At 45.1% G+C, this 24,065-nt stretch overlaps 1 protein-coding gene across 3 annotated transcripts; it reads right to left on the bottom strand.

Annotated features, from left to right (window-relative positions):
• Window positions 1-11,490: 11,490 nt before the first annotated feature.
• wiza (WIZ zinc finger a) lies at window positions 11,491-22,269 on the bottom strand. Of its 3 annotated transcripts, XM_048249388.1 has the most exons (11): window positions 22,117-22,269; window positions 20,912-21,033; window positions 20,463-20,546; window positions 19,697-20,242; window positions 19,107-19,502; window positions 18,369-18,851; window positions 17,824-18,150; window positions 17,115-17,329; window positions 16,597-16,783; window positions 12,994-13,168; window positions 11,491-12,640 (listed from the first exon to the last, which is right to left on the bottom strand). In XM_048249388.1, exons 2-11 carry the CDS (start codon window positions 20,997-20,999, stop codon window positions 12,469-12,471), a joined length of 2,673 nt encoding a protein of 890 aa, XP_048105345.1. In that variant the 5' UTR covers window positions 21,000-21,033; window positions 22,117-22,269; the 3' UTR covers window positions 11,491-12,468. The 3 variants fall into 3 exon arrangements, with proteins under 3 accessions (XP_048105345.1, XP_048105346.1, XP_048105344.1); XM_048249389.1 differs by lacking the exon at window positions 20,912-21,033 and having other exon boundaries at window positions 22,117-22,268; XM_048249387.1 differs by lacking the exon at window positions 22,117-22,269 and having other exon boundaries at window positions 20,912-21,802.
• Between the last annotated feature and the right edge of the window lie 1,796 nt (window positions 22,270-24,065).

Genomic DNA, 24,065 nt, shown 5'->3' on the forward strand with positions numbered 1-24,065 from the left:
CCCAACATAATGTTTTAAACCTTCTTTTGATCGTGCATCATTACTTACCTCTATTGGCAGTTCTACATTGTCCAAAGAAACTATGGACCTTGTCATGAATGTGACGCAAGCTGAGGCCATGGTTTGCAATCTGGTCTCGTTCAGTATAGACCACAACCCTGGTTTATTAATAACTATAAGGGACCATAACCCTGGTTTATTAATAAATAATTGTGATGTGAGTCAGACATGGGCAAATGAAGACATCCATCATGTTCAACAGACACTAGAGAGCGGCGCTCACTGAAGCCACTCTCACAGCAACACTCAATGAAGACCCGGGCTGCTGGAGCGCCTTAGCCGTCCTGCTGCCTCACCTCAGGTCAATGCAAAGTGCCTGAGGTGGGTCGCATTTTTAAATGACCTGGACCACTTAATGTCGGACCTGTGCTGGTCATCAAATTAACCTGGTTCAAAAATAGCCCACTGGTCAGTCAGCGCGGTATGGTGTTGGGAGCGGAGCACCCAAACAGGAACGGATCAGATTTTTAATATCATGCCCAGGAGCCTTTTATTATCATTAGGCAGCACCGATTTTCTTTTTTTTTATTATTATTTAATGTTGTTAGGAATTCTAATGGCGATTTAGAAAAAAATAAAGCAGATACATTTCAGTCAAGCACTTTTGCAGACATTAGTCAATTTCCCCTCACCGGGCTGCCACAATCCATCTTTTCGCTGCGCGTGGTGAATATAAGCTCAGTCAGGATGGGACGGGACGGGACAGCCCCTAATAATGACAGGAGCCGGTGGGGGGATGCAGATACTCCGAGAGAGAGGATGTGCATGCGCTTGTCTCTGTGTCCAGCTCCTGTACTGGCCTGAGGGAGTCTGGCAGCATTCACAATCAGATGGATGAGAATATAGGAAATCTACCTAGTTTAACAGTTTTTCGCAATGGCTGAAACTCATTTCTTGAAAGCAACAACTCACATCGCCCCAATATAGTTTGAACTGCTCACATTGTGTTTTATCAACAGTCTAAATTAAAAACACTTCAGATCAATCATTACTACATCAAAAAATGGGAAAACATGGTGCTCAGGGTATGTATTTCATTTGAGATAAAAGCATTTCTTGGAAGCATATATTGGAAGAATATTCAAAACGATTTAGACATTGCATACTGTAAAGCACTGCATGCATGACTGTCATTCCACAACAAGATTATCACAATTGCTCACATTTCATGTGAAATTCTTGCTATTGCTCTTCCTTTTTCTCCTGCTCTTCCTTCTCTTACACACACTCCTCCTCCTCTCAGATTTGTTTCCATCCATCATCACCCAACTCTCCCTGTGCTGCCTATTCTTACGTCACCTGGTAGAACCAAGGGGTTAGTTAGGCAATGGAAGCAAAAAAGGGGAGATTCTCCTCTCCTGTCTCCTGCACTTCATCACACAACCAAAGCTTTTATCCAAAATAGTTACATTTATTTACAAAACAGGAAACATAAACATAATCCTCAGGAGGGGGGAAAACACTGTACACTCTGAACAGGCTTATATTGGTGTCATGCCATCATTTGCAAGTGTGAACAGTTTTGAGTTATTGTGTATATACACAATGATTTATGTGCTGATTGTGTTTAACTTCTGCTACCTGTGGCAACTGTTACGTGTCAATAGTCCCTCACAGTGCAAAGTGTGTTTTAATGAGTAAGATTGTGTTAAGAGTTTTGCTAAAAAAGAGAGTAAATGAGATCTGCAAACGGATCCTACCCAGATGGAAATTGTTAATACTTTTGCCAAGAGTGATGAACTTAAGAAATTGGTTCAGACCACTGAACATTTGTTCAGAAAGAATGGGATTTACTCTTTTAGCAAATCAGAACTGTCAAATATTTTATACATAATTTAACTTGAAAATGCATGCATACTCAGGGAAAATATTGTAATCAGCAACCATGATGGCACACACTGAAAGATACATCTCACAAAAAACAAATAATCCTGGTTTTAATATGTATGATAGATCATAGTGGATTACTTTGAAAAGAAAATTAGGCCTCTCTATAAGCTTACCATGTTTTTTGGAAAAAGAAAACAGAATTATTTCTGGGATAGATTTATTGAACATGGCAAGTGCAAGCAATGCTCTAACAAAAGAGCATGTTCTACAGTTTAGCAACTTCACATGTCTGCTTGCTTGTTCTGGCAGGGCCAGAGGGCCAGCAGGATGGTACTTTTACATCATTAACATAGTGCTTCAATATGGCCTCATAACATGATGAGGACATTTCTGTACATGTTCAGAGTAATAGCAGAGTAAACGTTGTATTGAAGGTGTAATGGGTGACTGTAAGTTGTATTGAAGGTGTAATGGGTGACTGTATTTGCCTGCATGTGAAAACAATTGCAGTTTAGACATGGATAGTCTTTTATAGCAACATCAAAAGGACATAAAATAGAAATATATCACTTTATCACTGGCATGTAGGGATGTAACAATAAGTTAGTTGGTATTCTTTGCATGACTGATTTTTTTTTAGTATATTTATATTATTTTGAGTATATTTTTGGGGGCGTTTTCTTTGGCTTCATTCGGATAATATAAGACAAGAAGCAAGTGGAAGAGAGAGATGGGAGTGGGATTGGGAAATACATGTGTGTCAGAGTCAGCCCTGGGTGCCCAAGGGCATTTGGACGCATAGGCCTACATGTCATGATGCTGAGCTTGCACCACAAATCCCACTATAGATTTGACAACATTTAGTCATTTGTAAATCATTGTGTTTAAAACTTTTGAAGCTTAAGCAGATCATATTCCTTTGACAGCTGTCTGAACCTTTATGTTCTGTATATGACTACACTTTCCTCACAGCCACACTCGGCCAGAGAAGCTAATGTGCATGAGCATTAGCCTGGGGACAAGTCTGTGTTGGATCAATATTTGCTTACGGAACATCCACTGCAAGGGCCTGTAAGTGGATTAGACAATAGGGGACATTAGGCGGAATTGAATGTCAGAAGTTTTTCTCCTCCTGAGTCTGTGCTTTTGATTAGCTAATGACCTTGCCATCACCTCAAGTGTTCTCTCCCACTCTCTTTTGTAATCCTATCCTCCTATCTCTCTCTCTCTCACACACACAGACACAGACAAAGACACAGACACACACACACACACACACACACACACACACACACACACACACACACACACACACACACTCATTCTCAATAACTCTACGGGTGGCTGCTAAAACAAACACTCGACAGGCGCTTTATTCTGATCAGAGTCGATGAGGCCAATCTCAGTCTGTTTACCGCATCATTAACAACTTCAATTTCTCCTCAGTGCCATTTCAACATGCTCAGACAGCTGCCGAAAGAACATCTGCCACAGCATGTGGGGAACGAATGGTCAAATTGCATAACGTTTTACTACTCCTGCGAAGGACATCAGCTGTAGCAATATTAATACGTCCGTGTGTGACACTTATTCAGACTGTCAGAAGCTATCAGCGCACAATCGACCCTGTGCACAAGAGACGTTTTTCAGAGGGCACAGTCTTTCATCTGCTGAGGCTTATTCGGCCAAATGGTCCGCAGGCGGACACAAAGACGGGATTAGATTTCAATGCAGCTGCACATATAACTGTAGCATCCAATTACTGGACAAAGGTTGCAGAATATATGAGATGGGGCTCTAGAATTAATGACCTGGCATCTCTCATGTTGGGCTCTGGAATTCATTAGATTTTCACCATCAAAATGCAGGTTTGAATTCATAGTCAAAGCGTATTTTAATCGTTAATCCGCAGACAGACCACATTGTTTGGCATCATGGATTCTGTTCACTAGCCAGTTGGTTCATGAACATTTATTTATTTACAGGCTGTATACAAAAATGCATATTTAAACAAGTAAAAACCCCATCACATAATTTACAAATGTATATTTTCTTATTTAAAAATTGTGCGAATAAAAACTGTTCTTAATGTTCTTCTTCATAGGTCTGAACTGTAATTATAGCAAAAAAACAACACAGCCATCTGAAACATAGAGGTGCTTTAAAAATGAGAAACTTTCACCAACCACAAACATAATTAAACCCTCCTGTCCCTTAGGACCTCTAACCCTGTCACTCAGTAGGCTATACACTGCTATGTTTTTAAATCATGAGTCATTCTAGTCTACTCCAACAAAAACCTCTTATTATCATCTAGGTGTGTCTTTCACCAAAGACGTAAAGCAGTCAAAGACTATATGCCTCCATTTAAACATGCCAACATGTCACGGTGATTGAATCCAGATTAAAGTGCCACAAGGTGTTCCCTCTGCAGCGCAAGTTATCCGACCCCAGATGATGACAAGATGATTACACAGCCTCTGGTGACGGAGTGCGCCGCGTTGTGTGAAGGGACAGGAAGTGATCACCTTTGCGTTTGATTAACCCCCTCGAGGACAACGCTCTCCAGCGCTCTCGTGTCCTGGCATCCAGCGGTCCGCTCCGAGGCCCCTCGCATGCCATCCACCGATGCCGGACTCCACCGGGCCACACGCGCTCAGCCGGCTGGCTCACCGTCTGCTTCCTGACTCAGTGACATGGACCATATGCTGAGTCAAACAGGATTAACAAGAGAGAGAGAGGAAGGGAGAGAGAGGGGGGGGAGGAGAGAAAGAGAGAGAGGGGGGGGGAAGAGGGGAATAGAGAGAGAAAGAGAGAGATAAAGAGAGAGGGGGGGGAATAGAGAGAGAGAGAGAGAGAGAGAGAGGGAGCAAATGAAGCACATTAAACACAGGACTGTGGAAAACATCTCTCTGAAGGAGGCTTTGTGACATGCTTGGAACACTGTTGGTATTTTGAGCCTGTCTAGCATGAATTTGTGAGAGGCGCATGTTTGGATAAGCCTCACACCCAGACACTCGATAGCAGAACAGAAAAAAAACCCATGAGTAATACAGAGAACTATCTCCCTCTGTGATTCTGGAACACCATGGATGCACTCATCAATCAACCGAGAAAGACTCAATTTCAAACAAACTCAAGCGCAGAGCACAATCACACTGAGACTAGATGAGGACGAGGCTGTGAGCAGCACTGAACTGGAGCTTCAGAAGCTGAACGTAGGCTACTGCCATACGGATCCATTTACAAAACATGTTAATGCTGCTATCAATAAAAACAAATATGAGAGGCATGTGATATGATTCCCTAGTTACTGCGCTAAGTATATTTCTACCCTTTTGACCCGTGCACTAGGGGTATATCTTTGACAGTATCTAGAGGTCATAAAGAAAGTTGGTGCTCATGTTACCTGCCACATAGGCACTTAAGCGCGACACCAGCAGGACCTTCCGGATCATCTGACGGTGCGCACTAAAAGTGACCGTCGATCTCTCTGCGGGCCAGGCAGGCAGGCAGGCAGCGCTGCCGAGGGTACTTCACCGACCCCCTGCAGGCACAGCAAGCCTGGAGAAGCCTGCCCTGGCCCCCGCCCAGACCCCGATCTGAGTGGGGTGAGTTCACTCTGCATCTGGTACAATTACACTGTCACAAGTTACGAAAGTATCGCCAAAATCTTCCCCAGTCTGTCAATAATTCATCCTGATGTGTTTATGGGCGACTTACATAACTTGGGGGAAAAAATAAAAACTTTAATCCAAAAAATTGATAAAAGACAATTGACAATGGGCCGTCAAGCGGGGGAAAAACGCTCAGTGGGATGGTAGGAAAAATACTGACCCCTCGTCTGCCAGAAGTCCACATCCTGGAGGAATCGCTCCTCTAACTGTGCTGATTGCAAGGCCACAAGACGTGTGAGAAAAGTCTCCCCGCTGCCAAGTTTGGGAATACATAAATCTCCTACTGCAGATTAAAGGCTAAAGGCAGAAATATGGCGGCGGATGGGCCCAGTGGGGAGAGGGGTAATGGATCCTTCGAAAGTGATCTCGCCCGCCCGCCTGCCTCCTCCTCTGACCGCAGCGGACCGCTCAGGCTCACAGAAGGTCCAACATTTTTCTCCACCGTCCTGAAGTCTACAACAATAAGAACATGGCTCCTCAACACCCTCAGCATCAGCCTCGAGGGCCACACTACTAGAACGCTGCTGACGGAATGCCAAATGCCCTCAGAGGTGTTAGGTCACGTATCATGAGACTCCAACAGGTCATGTAAACTTCTTAGCAACAAAAGTATTCATGTTGAAGCTTATGACAGCCAAGATGAATAACACGCAGCATCCGGGATTTATCAAGAAAGGCAATGCTCTTAAGACAAATGGGGACTACATATTTTCACAACTGTTCCTATTAAATCTCATGACGTTCCTTCACCGTCACTCATAAATCAACATGCTACTGATTAGGCCTACTGGAAGAAACTTCACATCCCTGGCAGAAAGGTGAGATTAATTGCTGTTTTCCCCCGTATCTCACGGCACAATCTTCTCAGTTACAGTTACCTGCCAGATAGAGTAATTCTTCCGATGTGCTTTACCATAAATACACCAGTTCCTGTAAATGTTTGTCAGATTAACACATATTGCCCAGTGGATTGTACTTGCAGCTCAGAGAGAGGGAGGCAGTGGACCGGACCGGACCGGACCCTCCATTTATTTTTAAATCCCTGCTGTCCCATTAACTGCGACCTGAAGTCTGAGGTGCCACACAGTAAATCAGCCCAAAGCAGTCTGGGCCGGCCGCTGGACTGCAGCACTCTCCCACCCACATGCTCAGAGCAAACACATTCACTAAGCACATGCCTCCCACACACACACAACAAAGTGCTTTACAAATGATTTATTGGAGTCACAATAAGGACTTACAATAAGACCATACACTTTTTCGAATAACCTTAAAAAACAACTAAAGAACTTCTGACCACAAACTACTTTGATAGGTTGTCAGTCCTCTGAATGGCTAGATGGGGGGAATATTTCTGGTCTTATTAACTACAGATGAAGTAAATATGTAGTATGAAGTAAATTAAAAATCTAATCTAAACACATTTCAAAGCATTCAGATTAGTCAGGACATTTTCTGTTCCGACAATAAAAACTGAGTTTGAATAAAGCAGTTCAACCAAATGATTACTTCACAACCATAAACTGATCTATTGAGTCAAAGAGCCATCAGGAGTAACGACATTGACAAATGTCCCGTAAATCACACCTTAATATCGTTCTTTACTGCTGAACTGACCCGTCCATTCAGGTCAGTTCCAGGAGTGCATTATGATCGGCCAACAAAACTAATCCCTTGGCTGCAACGAGAAAATTGTTGCGTTCTCGAAATCACAGAGGGCCGTTTTATTCCAGGAATATGTGAGGAGCGCAAGAGGCCCTGGCTATCGGCACGGGAGCCGTGGAAGTCTCTGAGAAACGCTCCACACCGGAGGGAGAGACGGCACAGCACTGCACGGCAAGCCTACAGCACCCTCTCTATAGCCTACTTTTGGGATTATATGCCACTATCCAGATCTACAACAAATTAGGACTTGGCTGTGGATTATGTCTATTTAGGAAAGATGTATCTGTACACTTTATGTTGATAGACAATACTTTATTATTATTGCTGACCATTTGGAGTAGGCCTAGTAAAAAGTAGGCCTGCTTTTTCAATATTCGGATGATATAGGCTATGTTGTTTATCAACATATTTGTGAAACAACACTAGGAAAGACTCAGAAATATGGCTATGTGTGGAATTCAAGCCTTCACTGGTATTTGACAGTGAGGTGAACTTAAGAATTAGCCACCATTTAATTGCAGTTAATTAAGGCAATTAAAATCAGTTATTTCCCAGCAATTAAATCACTGGAAGCTGAAGGAGGGCTTTTTCTTTTTCCGTTAGGCAATTTTCTCTTCGTTATAAATTTTCTCTCTTATCCAAAACAGTTTACCCTGATCATCTGAAGGCAGGACATGCCTATAGCCTACATCACACTGAACAGGCATGTTTAAAGGATTCCGCTGCTTAATTAAAAGCAAAGCTCTCCACTAATGAAACCGGTAGTGTGTGTTTGTAGTGTGTGTGTGTGTATGTGTGTTTGGAGGGGTACTGTGTATTTACGAGCAAGGCAAGATTGATGGCTGCAGAGTGAGTGCTGGGAAGTACACTCAGCCTTGGCCTCTGTGGATGAGCAGTGCAGTCAGTCTGTAAGCCTCTCCGCCTCGGTGACCGCTGGCTCTCTCTCAGCACCATGTCTCTCTCAAACCCCTCTTAGACTGACCAGTCCATCAGCACTAGGGATTTCAATAAAAATGTGAAATGTGTTACTTGATGCGCAAACAGCGAGACATAACATTTTCCCTTTCAATTTTTTTTAAAGGGCGTGCCTTTTAAAATCTCCCGAAACAAAGGGTCTTAGCACGTTAATTTCACAAAGCTGTTGGCGACGGATTCAAGCCATGTTATGAGAAGTCTGCATTTTATTTTGTCTTGAGTACTGGACGTGGGCCTTCTAGCAGACTATGATGGAATTACATTTATGATCATTTGGGAAAAATCCAGATTTCAATCTTGCAGCCCAAATGGCAACAACATGGGCAAACCACTAATTACACAGACAATGCTAGGCTAAAATGATGTTTCACTGAATAGAACTCTGCAGGCTTTTCGCTTCGACATGGCCAGTGTGTGTGGGAATGACAATAATAATACATGTAGATTCAGAGCAGCAACAATGGCGTCTCACAGGACTACTCTCAATGGAAGATAGATGCTCTTTCAAAACCGCACTGTGCAACATGACTCAGAAATGCTGAAGCTTTTGGGACTTGACTAATACTTCGTCATGAGCTGTAGAAAACACCGCAGTGGTCCAGCGGTCTGCGTTTGTGCAACTTTTCTCCCTCCATGTGGGCGCTCTACTGTACTGCTACAAAACCAGCGAAACATGTGTGGACAACTTTAGAGCACCGCACACCCAAACTCAGACACACACACACTGGACACCATTTACAGAGGTTCAAACAAACCTCTTACATTTAATGAAGGGTGATTTTACAGTTTCCAGTAGTGCTTTTGGGACTAAGTCTCTGTTGGCAAAATCATTCACTGATCAACGTTCAACTAGATTCTATAATCAATAATCCAGTGCAAAAATCACAGGGACGCTTCCCGTTTATTAAAAGGGGAGAGAATAAAGAAGCCTGCTCTGCAAATGTTGATGTGAGATGGCAGAGTTCGACAGACCCACACAAACACACACCTGAGAGAGTGGTAGTAGTAGGAAGGTCCTGATCAGAGCTCTCCTTATTGTAAAACGGTCACTGTGAAGTCTCAGAGGTCACTTATGTTTACCTCCTACTCTCAGAACTGCTGGTGCTTTGCCTGACTTTGATATGTACTCAACCCAAGGCACACTGTAGGATACAGCAATGGCTGGCAGTTTAGCACAAGAGAGTCGCCCTAACTCTTGATACTGCTGCTCAAAGACCTGGAAATATCATTACAGAACTCGTCAATGAAACTTAAGCCCTAAGCATAATGTGGCAGCCATGTGCTGGGGTATCAGAGGTAGGTGTTCTTATAAGCAGTGCAGTGTGTTCCAAACACTACCGGCTTCACTCAACAGCTGCCGCAGTGCATGCTGGGCCGTCAGACCGGCTGCGGCGTGAGGTGGATGGGGGGTGCAGGCGTGGCCGGGGGGAGGGGGCTGGTGGGGGCCGTGGCGGAGCCGTCCTTTTTGAGGTTGAGGATGTGCTCCTGGAGGTGGCGCACCCAGTCCTCCTGCACCGACAGCGGCCCGCGGAACTCCTTGTCACAGAACCTGCAGGAACCACAAACATAGACCGGTCACCCGTGGAGGACGACGTCACAAGGCCAACGCCAAATAGCCCAACTGCGTACATGCTGATTAATGTGCAGTAGGCATTGTGAACACCTGCATGCAAGCTCTCCCCCGACTAATCCCTCATGAGGGGAACGTGAGGAAATATTCACTAATATGCAGCACGAGTAGCGCTACTTTAATTGCATTTTCAAACATGAGTACATGAGTCCAACTTTAATGAGCACACAATAGGACAGCAACAAGCGAATCGGAGCATGACTTGTAAACGTCATTAAAAGGCAAACAGGACGCCTGAGAGAGGAGGCTGTTGAGTGGGCTGAGGAGCCAGGCCTACCTGCACTTGAGAGAGTACACCTTCCCGACCTGTCTGACCAGGGGAGTGTCCGGTGGTCTCGGCACCAGTGAGGGGACGTTTCCGGAACGCGAGGGTTTGGGATGCTTGTTCTCTCGGACTCTGTTGTCTGCATGGGACTGATGCTTTGGAGGGCGTCTGCATGTGGTGTGTTGTTCTGTGTGGAGTTACAAGCAGTGGCATGTCAATATTAACATGTAGGCCTTACTGGACAAACATGAACAAGCAAACACTACAGAACGTCCAATCTACTCTTCCATGTTGATACACATCATTACAAAAAATAATTGTGTGTTATCATTACTGCGGCTACTCAGAATAACCCAGAAGTAAATACTAAAGCAGCTACCATGACAACGCTACCCAAACCAACAGCATCATGTCCCTTATGCTCCATGTCGTGTCTCTGGGATGTTCACATATGTCTAGATCAGGGGTCGGCAACCTTTTTTGCCTGGAGAGCCACTTTTAACAAATTAAAAAAAATTTAGTCTCAGAAGAGCCACATAAAGACAGTTACAAGAAAAAGTGTGGATATTTGACATCATGGACGGATTATGAACTTTCGGGCCCCTGGGCCCAGATGTATTAAGGGCCCCCCACTAATTTTCGGGTATGTGGGGAGGGGGGGTTTGGGGGTCCTCCCCCAGAACATTTTTAAGTTGTTTGGTGTGATTTTGTGTATTCTGGTGCATTTTGGGGATGGCCAATACTAAATTCAATCAGATTCATAGCCTACATCCTGATTTGTTGATATTGAGGCAATGATTCCATGCAAAAGCTTGGGCTTCAGGGTCCCCTGATCCCTTGGGCCTGGGCCCAGTAGGCCCGTGCAGTAATCCATCCCTGTTTAACGTACAGTTACTTTCATTCTACAGAGGATTTTTTAATACATTTTCTACTAGTTTTAAAAGTAATGTGCGAGTAACTTGAAATGTAAAGTGGAATGACAGAAGTATAGGCCTTAGGTTTCCCATGTAGGCTAAATACCACCCCCTATTTCCCCAGTGTCCTTTGGGATGCAAAGTAACATCATAGTTCACAACACAACACTCAAATTTCATTGACATGTCATTGGCGAAATTCAACATTAGGCCTACCAGATTAGATTTGGTGATGGCCTCGGAGTCTTGCTGGCTCATATTCTGTGAGGTGAAGTTTCATGCAAGAATTGAGGCTGTCATCATTTAAGGGCAACTCCACGCAAAACTGTCATATATCCAGAACGCCAACTAAATACCATGGCATTGTGTTGACATTATGGATGACAGTTTTGCGCGGAATAGCCACATCTGTGGGGACATCTTGGACAACTTTAGAGGACCGCACACCCAAACACAGACACACAAACACTGGACACCATTTACAGAGGTTCAAACAAACCTTTCAAATTTAATGAAGGGTGATTTTACAGTTTCCAGTAGTGCTTTTGGGACTAAGACACAGAAGTTCCAAACTGCTAAAACAAATGAGCTGTAGATGACCATGACCAAACTCCAGCAAGTAAAAACATTTATATCAGTGTATATCGGAAACTCATACATTTCAACACTTAGATAAAGAATTTATAAAACCTTTTCAAATGCAAATTACAAAACAATCAATCACGAAGTGTAGAAACTGTGAAGAGAGGCCACATTAAAACGGAGACACCTGAGCTCATAATGACCTGGTCAAAGTCTCTGTTGGCAAAATCATTCACTGATCAACGTTCAACTAGATTCTATAATCAATAATCCAGTGCAAAAATCACAGGGACGCTTCCCGTTTATTAAAAGGGGAGAGAATAAAGAAGCCTGCTCTGCAAATGTTGATGTGAGATGGCAGAGTTCGACAGGCCCACACAAACACACACCTGAGAGAGTGGTAGTAGTAGGAAGGTCCTGATCAGAGCTCTCCTTATTGTAAAACGGTCACTGTGAAGTCTCAGAGGTCACTTATGTTTACCTCCTACTCTCAGAACTGCTGGTGCTTTGCCTGACTTTGATATGTACTCAACCCAAGGCACACTGTAGGATACAGCAATGGCTGGCAGTTTAGCACAAGAGAGTCGCCCTAACTCTTGATACTGCTGCTCAAAGACCTGGAAATATCATTACAGAACTCATCAATGAAACTTAAGCCCTAAGCATAATGTGGCAGCCATGTGCTGGGGTATCAGAGGTAGGTGTTCTTATAAGCAGTGCAGTGTGTTTCAAACACTACTGGCTTCCATCACGTCACAAAAAGGAGTTTGTGTGAATAAAATCATCCAATGTTTTTCAAGTGGATCAGTGTTCTTTTTGCATATGAGCGCAGCCAGGCTTCCCACGGCTGCCGCAGTGCATGCTGGGCCGTCAGACCGGCTGCGGCGTGAGGTGGATGGGGGGTGCAGGCGTGGCCGGGGGGAGGGGGCTGGTGGGGGCCGTGGCGGAGCCGTCCTTTTTGAGGTTGAGGATGTGCTCCTGGAGGTGGCGCACCCAGTCCTCCTGCACCGACAGCGGCCCACGGAACTCCTTGTCACAGAACCTGCAGGAACCACAAACATAGACCGGTCACCCGTGGAGGACGACGTCACAAGGCCAACGCCAAATAGCCAAACTGCGTACATGCTGATTAATGTGCAGTAGGCATTGTGAACACCTCCATGCAAGCTCTCCCCCGACTAATCCCTCGTGAGGGGAACGTGAGGAAATATTCACTAATATGCAGCACGAGTAGCTTTAATTGCATTTTCAAACATGAATACATGAGTCCAACTTTAATGAGCACACAATAGGACAGCAACAAGCGAATCGGAGCATGACTCGTAAACATCATTAAAAGGCAAACAGGACGCCTGAGAGAGGAGGCTGTTGAGTGGGCTGAGGAGCCAGGCCTACCTGCACTTGAGAGAGTACACCTTCCCGACCTGTCTGACCAGGGGAGTGTCCGGTGGTCTCGGCACCAGTGAGGGGACGTTTCCGGAACGCGAGGGTTTGGGAGGCTTGTTCTCTCGGACTCTGTTGTCTGCATGGGACTGATGCTTTGGAGGGCGTCTGCATGTGGTGTGTTGTTCTGTGTGGAGTTACAAGCAGTGGCATGTCAATAGTAACATGTAGGCCTTACTGGACAAACATGAACAAGCAAACACTACAGAACATCCAATCTACTCTTCCATGTCGATACACATCATTACAAACTAGACTGCATTTCCGGCGGGAACTGCGAAAGTGTGCTTGCCCTGGTCCGGTCAGCAACGTGAGCAGACAGTGGCATACGCTATGCTGAACCTGGCTTGATCCAGGCATTGTAACAGTGCCTTTCAATGTTGGAGCAGTGACAATATCTCAAAAGCTCTAGGAGAGGGCTATTCAACTATTGGCTTGCGGGTTGAATGCGATTTGTTGGATTTTACCTTTGGCCTGCCTTCGAATTTAGCTTCTATGACTGAGATCAAATCAATAAAATAAAATGACAGCAGTGATCGAAATGACAGCAGTGAAATGATGCGTATTGCGCCTCTCAAACTGGGCTATCAGGTAACCTACAGTACAACAGAAATTATGAAATATGACCAAGGCATTAAAAAGCTGCTTGTTTGTCAGGATACTTTTTCACTGATTTATTTTAAAAAAAATATGAGCTATGAGTGTGAATGTTATATATTCCATCCCACAAATTATGTTTTACTGGTTTATTTCACAAATAATCTATATAGATTTGCTCTATAAAGACCTTATGTCTGTTTGGGATTGTTTTGTGAGCCTGGGGTTGTTTTGAGAGCCTATTGATGTAGCCTCTCTCAGAATAAAGGAATACTTCATATTACTCTAAACCACCGTCTGTAAATCAACTGTATACTACTGTCTACATTGCACTATATTTCTTGACCTGTCTCTGTATGTTTCATAACCTTTCTATACTTTGCCTCACATTGCAACACAGCTCAGATCTTTGGTTGCTATGAAGGCCAGTCGTTCTAAATGGATGGTTGCTATGGCCAAAGGCCAGTTCTATCTCTGCCGTTGTCAAGCGGGCATATCGTAGAATTCTGATTAACCTTATCTTAAAACATCTCTATTTTACTTAGCCCACTTCCATACAGTGGGTCCCATTAAGAAGTGGCCACTTCATTCACGCTTACCGTGATACACACAGCAGCATTAAATTAATCTGTCACCATAGGCCTATGCCTACGTTTGCAAAGAAAACATTTTAATTTGATTCACATGAAACGTTACATTTCATGTACATGTTGACAATGAGTAGGCTAGTTTTGGTTGTTGGTGGTGTTATTGCATCCCTTAGTTATGCCTACAATGCAAGTTCCCTCGCGATTGGAAGCTCCTGTAGACAATAGTAGGCGCATTTCAAAACATCGCGTTAGGAGTCCTTGCCACTTCTTTTAAGCTGTCACAGGCGTGGAGGTGCTACTTTTTAGGGCTAAAGTGCTTCCGTGAATTACTGTTGGTAAAAAAAAAAAGCAGTCCTAAAGTTACACGTGGAGGATTTACGAGTGCAAGTATCTCATATCAAATGACCATGGCATTACACTAAACAACATAAATCCCAATTAGCAACATAGCACTACATCTCCTCCTCCCTATAGCTAGCCACACAAGAAATTAGTGATACTAAATCTCTGCTTAGCAAGCTTCTCCGCTTAGCATTCTAATAACAGAAGGGGCACATTTATGTTGACCACTACAACATGACTCATTATGTCTGTAGCGTTAACTGTATAAAACACTTACTTTCATAAAGGACGATACCATCCAGCACATGGAAACCGATATTTTAGGTTCTTGGCCACAAACTCAAAGCGTGTCTCTCTGAAGCCCTGTTCTAGAATCTTTGCTCTGAAGGCTGTGTTGCTAAGGCAACATCAAATTAACGAAATGATAGTCTTTCAGTATTAAATGTATGCGTGTGATTCGAATGGATGTGTGTGGTTTGCAATTAGAATAAACAAGAAATAACATTTCCAATAATTTCCCATAATAAATTACATAATATTTGCACCTTCCGTGCTTGTGAATCTCACAACCGTATTTCAAGTAGGCTACACTAGTGAAATGTAATACAACGTTGCCACCTAGCGTTCAGATAGTTCTAGGCTATTTAACATTAGCATTGACATTGCTTGTTTATTCTTTCGTCAACTCCATGCTTTTAGGAAAACAATCTTTTTATCATAGTACCCTCTTCAATGAGCGATTACCAGCTCGCTTTTTGTAACAGAGATAGCTGTTTATTATCCCTAGGTTTACAGAAACACCTATTCATTATTACGTAGCCTATGGAGTGCTGCCGACCACTGTTCATTACGGCCCAGAATGCCTTGCATGTCTTTACAACAAAACAACACAGTAAAACCTAAATGCCCGTGAAACATATGCATTTGCATACTTGTAACATTTTTAATAATACTCTCCCATCATGATATGTAACAATAATGAAAATTTTAATTTGAATACCGTCAATGTGAAAACAACTCTATTATGTAAGCTATATATAGCTACTGTTCTCCTTGCTAGTTCAGTTCGTAAGTTCATTCTATCCCATAGCAGAGCAAGGATTTCATGATTGGGCAAGGTTGCCTGGAGACATTGTGTCTGCTCTGAGACATTGTGCATACATGGAAGGCATTATGATAGATGGTGAAAAGGTGAATGGTGAGAGTCACCAAATACTTGTGGGTGGCTAGCCAGATGATGGAAACTTTTGAATGCTTCTTTTTTTTTTTTTTTTTTTTTTTTTTGCCTATGCACCCTCACACTGGAGTCCCCAGTTCATATACAAAATTTGGTATCGATATGTGACAGTGTTCCTGAGATATGGGCGACTTCCTGTTTGAGCCATGGCCCGATTTCGTTTGGCTGTGACGGGACAAACGCCGAAAAATCAAAAATCCTTCCGCTAACATTTGTGAGGCTTGGTCCAAGGATAATGTCACGTCAAGTTTCGTGGCGTTCGGACCAAATTGTGACCTGTGAAAATTTAGTTTTAGCTTTCTGTTCAATCCAATATGGCGGACGAGCGCACGCCCACCTGGCGTCATCTTGACCAACTTACACGGTACTGACCGGACGTTTTAAAGTTGGAACGGTGTCTCTGTCTCAAAGGGCCTACAAGCTGGGGGCTGACAAAAATTAGGGAGGCGGGAAAAATAATAATAATAAAACTTAAGAAGAACAATAAGTGTGCTGCTTTGCAAGCACACTTAAAAATAATTGCGTGTTATCATTACTGCGGCTACTCAGAATAACCCAGAATTAAATACTAAAGCAGCTACCATGACAACGCTACCCAAACCAACAGCATCATGTCCCTTATATGTGTGGTGAAAACCTGTGCACCATGGCACTGACGCCTGTGGATAGGGTGCCATGCAGCAGCAGGGGTATTTATGGGGGAGTTGTGTGGTGGATGTGTATGCTGGACCCGGTCAGCCCTGCTCTACTATCTGCCCCCACCTCTTGGCTGACGCACGTTGACCTCACCTCTGGGCTGACGCACGTTGAGCTCGCTGTGGGCCCCTGCAGACCCCTGGTTGCCGTGGCTCTTGTCCCCTTTGCTTCCTGAGGCGCGGGATGAGCCCTGGGACGAGCGCAGTAAAGAGGACGCCCTGTGGCCGCCGCCATGAGCCGCCTCCGAGTCGCTGGAGGGGCAGGGAGAGGACGAGCTCCGCTGGACGAGAGGGACCAGAGCACATCGTCAGCACGGAGCAGGTGGGACGCCAAAACTGACCTTCCCCATTTATTACTTCATAAGCTACTTTATCGCCCAATGTTAGTCTGACTGCAGGACACAGAATCCATCAAGAATATCATCAGCTTCTGGTAACGTCTTGAAGGCACACTTAGGAATACCTTTCAGGTTGTCCACAAGGTGGTCACCTGTCACCACACTCACCTCAGCCGCCTACCTGCTCACTAGCACAGGGGCTTCACTGGAGGATGGGGGGTGCTGGCCACAGGCCTTACCTTTCTAATGTTGGTGATGAGGCCACAGACCTTACCTTCCTAATGTTGGGCAGATCTCCCATCATGTAGCGCTTGTGCAGTTCGGCCACCTTGCCCGGCTCCTTCTGCATCCAGGCGCTGAGTGTCTCGATGGGCGAGCCGTTGAGGCGCCAGTCCACACCCTGCTGTCGGAGGTGGGCACGTGCATGGCTCGCCAGGGCCTTGCGGTTCTCAAAGTCAAAGCCACAAAGCTCGCACGTGGCATCAAACGCTGAATGGGTTTGGGGGGGTGCAGAGAGATGGAGAGACAGAGCGCATGATGACACAGGTGAAGGAGTCAGTCAGGCAGGTCAGGTCAGGTCAGCACTACAGCACTTTGAAATACACATGGATTCAACACATGCATTCAGAACATACAGACTGAAATCAGGACATGGATTCAACACATGCATTCAGAACATACAGACTGAAATCAGGACATGGATTCAACACATGCATTCAGAACATACAGACTGAAATCAGGACATGGCTTCAACACATGCATTCAGAACATACAGACTGAAAATCAGGACATGGATTCAACACATGCATTCAGAACATACAGACTGAAATCAGGACATGGATACAGCACATGCATTCACACTGAAGTCAGGACAACAGTCCTGAAGTAACAACTCAAAAGGCTTTCACACATAACATCCTGGCTGACACTGAGTGTGTATGTGTGACAGTGTGGTCCAAGCGCTAACGCGCTGCTCAGCCCACCTTCTGACGACGACGCCTTTGGCCCTTTGGGGGCAGGCTCCCCTGGGGGGGGCAGGGTGAAGGCCACAGGGGAGGCGCTCTGCCGTTTGCCGGGGCTGGGGCTGGGGCCGGGGCTGGGCTCCCGCTTGACCTCGGTGGCGCGCACGGCGCCCTCGCGCTGCATCAGCTCGTGCAGGGCATCGATGGGCGAGGCCTGGGCGGGCCAGCGGACGCCCAGCTGGCGCAGGTGAGCGCGGGCGTGGCAGGACAGGGCCTTGCGGCTGTCAAACGTGTCGTTGCAGTAGTCGCACTCCACTGGCTGGTTGACGTCCAGCTCGGGTTTGGGAGCTGTGCAGAGAAGGCAGCAACGCAACAGTGTCAACACAGCTCACGACTGCAGAAGTAGATTATTAACCAAACATCAACTTAACGTCTAAAGAACTAGGGAACGTCTGAAGAAATCCTCATATCTAGTTTTCTAACTCGTTGAGATTTACCTTTTTCATGAGATTTATTCTTCATGAAAAACAAATAAATAAGACTGAACCAAAAATAACAAACGTTACCCCTCATTGGCGACTGGGTGTTGGCAGAGCTGAGGTCACTCCTGAACGGGGACTGGGGCGTGCCGCTTCTGGACGGCCCAGGTGTGGCCACCACCTCACTCACGTCCACCTCCGTCGGCTCATCCTTGGCCTTGTTGACAAAGCGGGAGCCCTTGCGGGCCTTGGGCAGTTTCAGCGGCGCCGAGGCCGAGGGCTTGAGTGGGCTGGGGACCCGGAGTGGACTTGGGGGCGGTGGCGGTATCTTGAGTGGACTGCGCGCCGACGGCAGGGCCTGCGAGGGCGAGCTGGAGGGCAGCTTGAGGATGCTGGTGACGCCGCGTTGGGCCATCACCTCCCGCAGCGTTGCCATGGGCGAGCCCTGGACGCTCCACTCCGTGATGCCCAGCTGGCGCAGGTGGGAGCGCGCGTGGCTGGACAAGCTCTGGCTGCGCATGAACAGCTCGCCGCAGAACTCGCACACGATGTCCCGCGCCGACTCGCCATCTGCACCACACACAGTGGACACACGCCACAAAGCATGACGGTCAAAATCTCACACTACCACTGACAATTACAAAACAACAACAATAGTGACCACACAAATCACTGGTGCTAATTTCTGCCTCAGGAGAATATTATGAGATAACTAATGGTGTGGTGGGACATACTGCAGGTCATTTTCAGCTAAACTGTAAGTGTACAGTATAGTCTTTTTTATTAATTAAATAATTACTTTTAGTGCCTAAAAAGTAAACTCACCACTTTTTGCAGACTCGTCATCCTTTTGCAGAGACTCTGGTAAGGGCAGCCCTTCTGCGGAGGAGGAGGAGGATTTGAAACGCTTGGCCGATGGCGAGGATGAGGACGCTTTGGGAGACGGAGAGGGTGGGGCGGGGCGTTTGGCAGAGATGGCCAGTGTCGACTCCTCCTGCTTCACACTGCTGGCCTGCATGGTGGCACTGCCAGGCTTGAGCCCCTTGCTGATCATGAACTGGTGGAGGGTGTCGATGGGGGCGCCTTTGGCTTCCGCCGTGTCGATGCCAAACGTGCGCAGATGAGCGCGGGCGTGGCTAGAAAGGCCTTTGCGCGTCTCAAACCAGGCGCCGCACAGCTCACAGACGTGCACGTCATCCCGGCCCGCTGGGTCAACGGTCACTGCAGGAACACAACGCTCAGCGGTCAGTTAGCATCCCCAACGGCACTCGCTATCATCACACACAAAATAAATCTGTTTGCTCATTCCTCACAACATGCCTCTTAAAATGCATGACACAAAATGAACTCAAGTGATGTCCACTGGGTTCCATTTTTTAAAACGGATTGTGGTCATTGTGCTCGAAGTGACGTACTGAGGTTGAGGGGGGCATCTGAGGCTTGTGGGGCCCACTGGGGCTTGGCCGAGGCAGTGACCAAGGGGCTCTTCTCCGCACTCGGCCCCGCGTCCTTCACGTGCAGCGTAGAGAGGGGGAAGGAGGCGGTGGACGCAGAGGAGCCAAACCTCCTCAGAGTGGCGCTCTGGGGCACCGGGGGCGAGGAGAGGCGGCTGGCGATGGCGGCGGCAGAGCTCTTGCGGGCCGTGGACGCCTGAGAGAAGATGCTGTACTTCTTCCTGACCAGGTTGGAGATCTTGATCTTGAGCGCCGGCCCCTGCACCTGGCCCTCCCTCTTGACCAACGGCAGCCCCTTGTGCCTCTTTAAGGGGTTGGGTTGCGGAGCTGGCTTGGGCAGTTGGCCGTCCCTCTCCTCGATCAGGCGGTAGAGCAGCTCGATGGGCGCTCCGCTGCTGTCCGACACGGACACGCCCAGCTGCCGCAGGTGGCAGCGTGCGTGACTGGACAGGCCTCGGCGCGTCTCAAAGCAGGTGCCACATAACTCGCACTTGTGCTCCTCAGACACTAGGACAGCAACGGATTGTTATGAGCTGAGAGCCCAGGACAGCTGTACTAGCACAGAGAATGTAAATGCTATTCAGCTAGGAATATTGGATAATGATCTTAAACTTCATATTATGGATATTTGTACTACGCAAGAATAGAGAAGGTAGTCATACAGCATACTCATACAGTATATAGCATCCTACATAGCCAACATTTACAAATGAAAAGTTATCCTCACATCCTGAGTCACTTGAAGGTGTTGTGGGCGTTTCCATGGACTTTCTTTGTACACTCAAGTACTTAATGGTTGGGTCTCTTCTCTCTATAGTGAAGAAAACACGAACAGCGCACAGACAAGAATTTAGATAACAGCATAATCCTTACACAGTTACAATTCTGGGATCAACAGATGCTTGATGACTTAGGGCAGATCATGCTAATGAGATCAACTTCTCTGACAGGGGTACAACAATTCATGACAGTGGTTTTACAAATGTAAAAAAACACTACTAACTTCTGTCTACTAACTTCTAGTTGCATGGTTAACATTATGCATAACTGTCGCCCATTACTGAGTATCAAGTCAATGTACAGATTCGACGGTGGACCGGAGATGTAAAGTAATTTGAAAGCAATTCAGCAGGGGCCACGACAAACGATAACGTTATCATCTAGACGGACATTTACTTTTCTTAGCTGTTACAACGCTAGTTTTTGGTTTCTCCGATGAATTCCCAGCTGGAATGTTATCCTCTGGATTCTTCATGACTCCCATGTTAATCTCTGGATAAGGATGAGCATCCGTGGGTCTTTTGTCGGCGAAATGTACAGAACATACATAGATATTTTGAGACACTTGCTTCAACTGCAGAGCCTTCAGCCACATTTGTCTATCCACAGCACCAACTGGCAGTTTATGAAAGTCATACAAAGGAGGACAAGAACATTCTGCATTTAGGGTTGGCCAATGTTCATAACACACTCTACCTAACCAAGTCCTCAGTGCTTGGCCATTGTTCTGGCAGCCTCGAACCGCACACATAATTATACTTTCTAAAGCCATATCTAACGTTAATGCAATCTAATGGACGTGTATAAAAGTAATGATCTAGATTACCAAAACTATAGCGAATCATAAAGCGTAAGGGCTAATAGTCACAACGATCCCGTCGAGTGTGCATGCAATAACAACGTGATCGGTTTCTCTGCTTCAAGCGCCAAACCTAGAGGAAGTTTACCCTCTTTGAAACGGAAGTTTTGAAGTTTGGGTCGAGACTTGCGCCGTGCGTGCTGATTTGAGCAGAGGCAGAGCCCGTCTGGTCTGGTCATTAAAAACTTCGTGTCTGTGAAGATGATACTTGACTTAAAGACAACTTGCTAATTGACTGTTTTATTTAACATGATTCGTGTTGACAAGGGAATCTATCGTGTTGTTGGAAAGCACATTTTCAGAAAAGTAATGCCATTTTTGTAGCAATGTTAACGTTACACGTTACAGCAGGTGACAGCAGTTTAGCTTCTAGCATTCTAGCCAAACAAAGGTACACAGCGAATGAGATGCTTGCTAGCAGTGCTGGTTGTAACATCGCCTGGATACCATAAAGGTATCAAGGACAGAAGTCGATAGAAAGTTGTTGATAGTTAACAGGCATTTCAACACTGCGATTCGATATCCCAAAAGTTAAGCACGTTAAACTAGACTAGGACCAGCGTCAGCAGTGCTTGACGACAGGCTAGCCTAGATATGCTAACGTTACGTTTACGTTAGTCTTTTAGTGTCAAATAATCTGATACTACATGACTTGAAATTAACCTTTTACAAACCATCGTATAGTCGGACATGTAATAAAGTACATGTCATTCGTACAGTTTGAATATAGATAAGACATTACCTGCTTTGTGTCAAGGACCTGAATTTAAGTCTGATGCCACGGCTTTATTGTGTGTAGTGAGAGCCGTTCTCATTCATTGAGAAGCGGGGAAACAGCCATACTTGGATTGAAGGCATAATCGATTGGCAGTCAATACTAGTCGAGTTCAGAGTGCTTCATGCTCGCATCTTTTCCAATGCCTGAGCCGCGCTGTCAGTGTCTGATTAAGGTTGATAAATTAATTAATGAATCGGTGCAATTGAACTACAAAAAGGGGCATATTTTGTGCCTAAACGGAATACTCTCATTTCTTAACCCTTAAAGGTGTAGGTTTTTGAACATTCTAAGTTCCGCAACAATTGAAGGTTCTAAAATTCTATGTTGAATTCAATGAACCCAGATATTCTTTAGAATGTTAATTTCCCAACATTCCCGTCACACCGGTGTGACGGTACTCCTTTAAGGGTTAATAGCTTAACAGTGGAGCTGTAGGCCTATCAGGTAGGCCAACAACCAGAGCAACATCCATGTAATGGTTCCTACATTACCTTACAAATTCTCCAACATTTCTAAAGATGTACAAGTTTTTAGAAATGTTATGTTAAAAATATCCATGCAGATTTAGACTTAGTGTATTCAGGCACTTCTCGAACTCCACCTAAAAAATTTCGACATGTTTTTATGAGGTGTTTATTGTGATAGCCTAACTGTTCTCTTCATTAAGGCTGGCTGCATGCTGTTAATCACAAATATAATTTACAGTCAAAACTATGATATAGCCTACAGTTGGGCATAGGTAAACTGCTTGTTTGTAAGAATCTGGAAGCGGTGTAAAAAAAAAATCTTGTGTGGATTGACTCTTGTCTGATTGGCTATTGGAATTTGCCAATGTGATTGGTTGTTGATTTCCGGAATTTTGATCGGCTGGTAAAAGAAAAGATCCTTGATTACTGCTCCACTTTAACCCTCTCTGGTAGAATCCTGAAATCTGATTGGCAGTGGATTCCCAATATGAACCAATAATTGCAGAATTTCAATAGCCCCTCAGATTGCAGATTTCCGAAAGACAATCAGATTACAAGATTAAATTAGCTACTCTGAATGCAATAATTTAACAGATAATAAGATTACAGGATTCCATAAACCAGTCAAATTTCAGGATTCCAACAGACAATCAGATTGGAGCAGTTCAACCGGCAATAGACAGGGGCATGTTCAATCTCAAATTATTTTGCACCGGTTTGCTACTTTGTCCGGGTTGAACAATATGTTTGGTCAGAATGGTGTGCATCTATCACGCTGTGCATAGGTACATAACCGGCTGTGTTAAATAGTGCAGTGCCCATGCAGTGTATCAACCTAAAGTCACTTATAGATGTAAGATAGGAATGATCACTTGAAAAAGAAAATGAAATATATTTACATTGATTTTATCAAAGGGACATCATCACCATTTATGTTGAATCAAGCCTTTTGCTGTTTTGTCAGGGCTGAACGCAACCCTAAGCTGAGTTCAAGATTGACAAAACATTGCAAAGCGTATAAACACTCAGTTGTTCTCCAAGCACTCTGAGAAGGCCATTGTTCCATTCATGTCTTTAATCTGTAAATTACTTTGGGTGGACATGCTGTGCTGATGGACTTTTTAATGCTGATTAGCACCTCTGATACACCACTCAAACAAGAGAAAACTACCTCAAAACCTATAGTTGCATATCGTCGCACATTGTTACGATCTGCGACCAAATTCAATCAGCAAACCGGAGCAAACCTTTCTGATTTTGAACGTGCCCAGATTACAGGTTTCTGATAGCCAATCAGGTGGTAGGGGTGCTGTCGGACCTTAAACCCTTTATTTGTACAGATCTGATTTGAGCAAATTTCGTACTTCTGAAGACAGAGAGCTATTGGTGCACAAAAGGTTAGGTCTAACCCACCATAAAGGCCTATATGATTACATTTAATTCTGG

The sequence above is a fragment of the Alosa alosa genome, chromosome 7, assembly GCF_017589495.1.
Source record: "Alosa alosa isolate M-15738 ecotype Scorff River chromosome 7, AALO_Geno_1.1, whole genome shotgun sequence".
Classification (NCBI taxonomy): domain Eukaryota; kingdom Metazoa; phylum Chordata; class Actinopteri; order Clupeiformes; family Clupeidae; genus Alosa; species Alosa alosa.

Excerpts from the sequence above, each read along its gene's own strand:
- wiza (XM_048249387.1), bottom strand. The coding sequence starts at position 21,287 with ATGGCTTTAGAAAGTATAATTATGTGTGCGGTTCGAGGCTGCCAGAAC. Across the intron at positions 18,852-19,106 it reads TGACGAGTCTGCAAAAAGTG|ATGGCGAGTCGGCGCGGGAC; the intron begins GTGAGTTTACTT and ends TGTGTGGTGCAG. Across the intron at positions 16,784-17,114 it reads ATCTGCCCAACATTAGGAAG|CGGAGCTCGTCCTCTCCCTG; the intron begins GTAAGGTCTGTG and ends CCTCTCGTCCAG.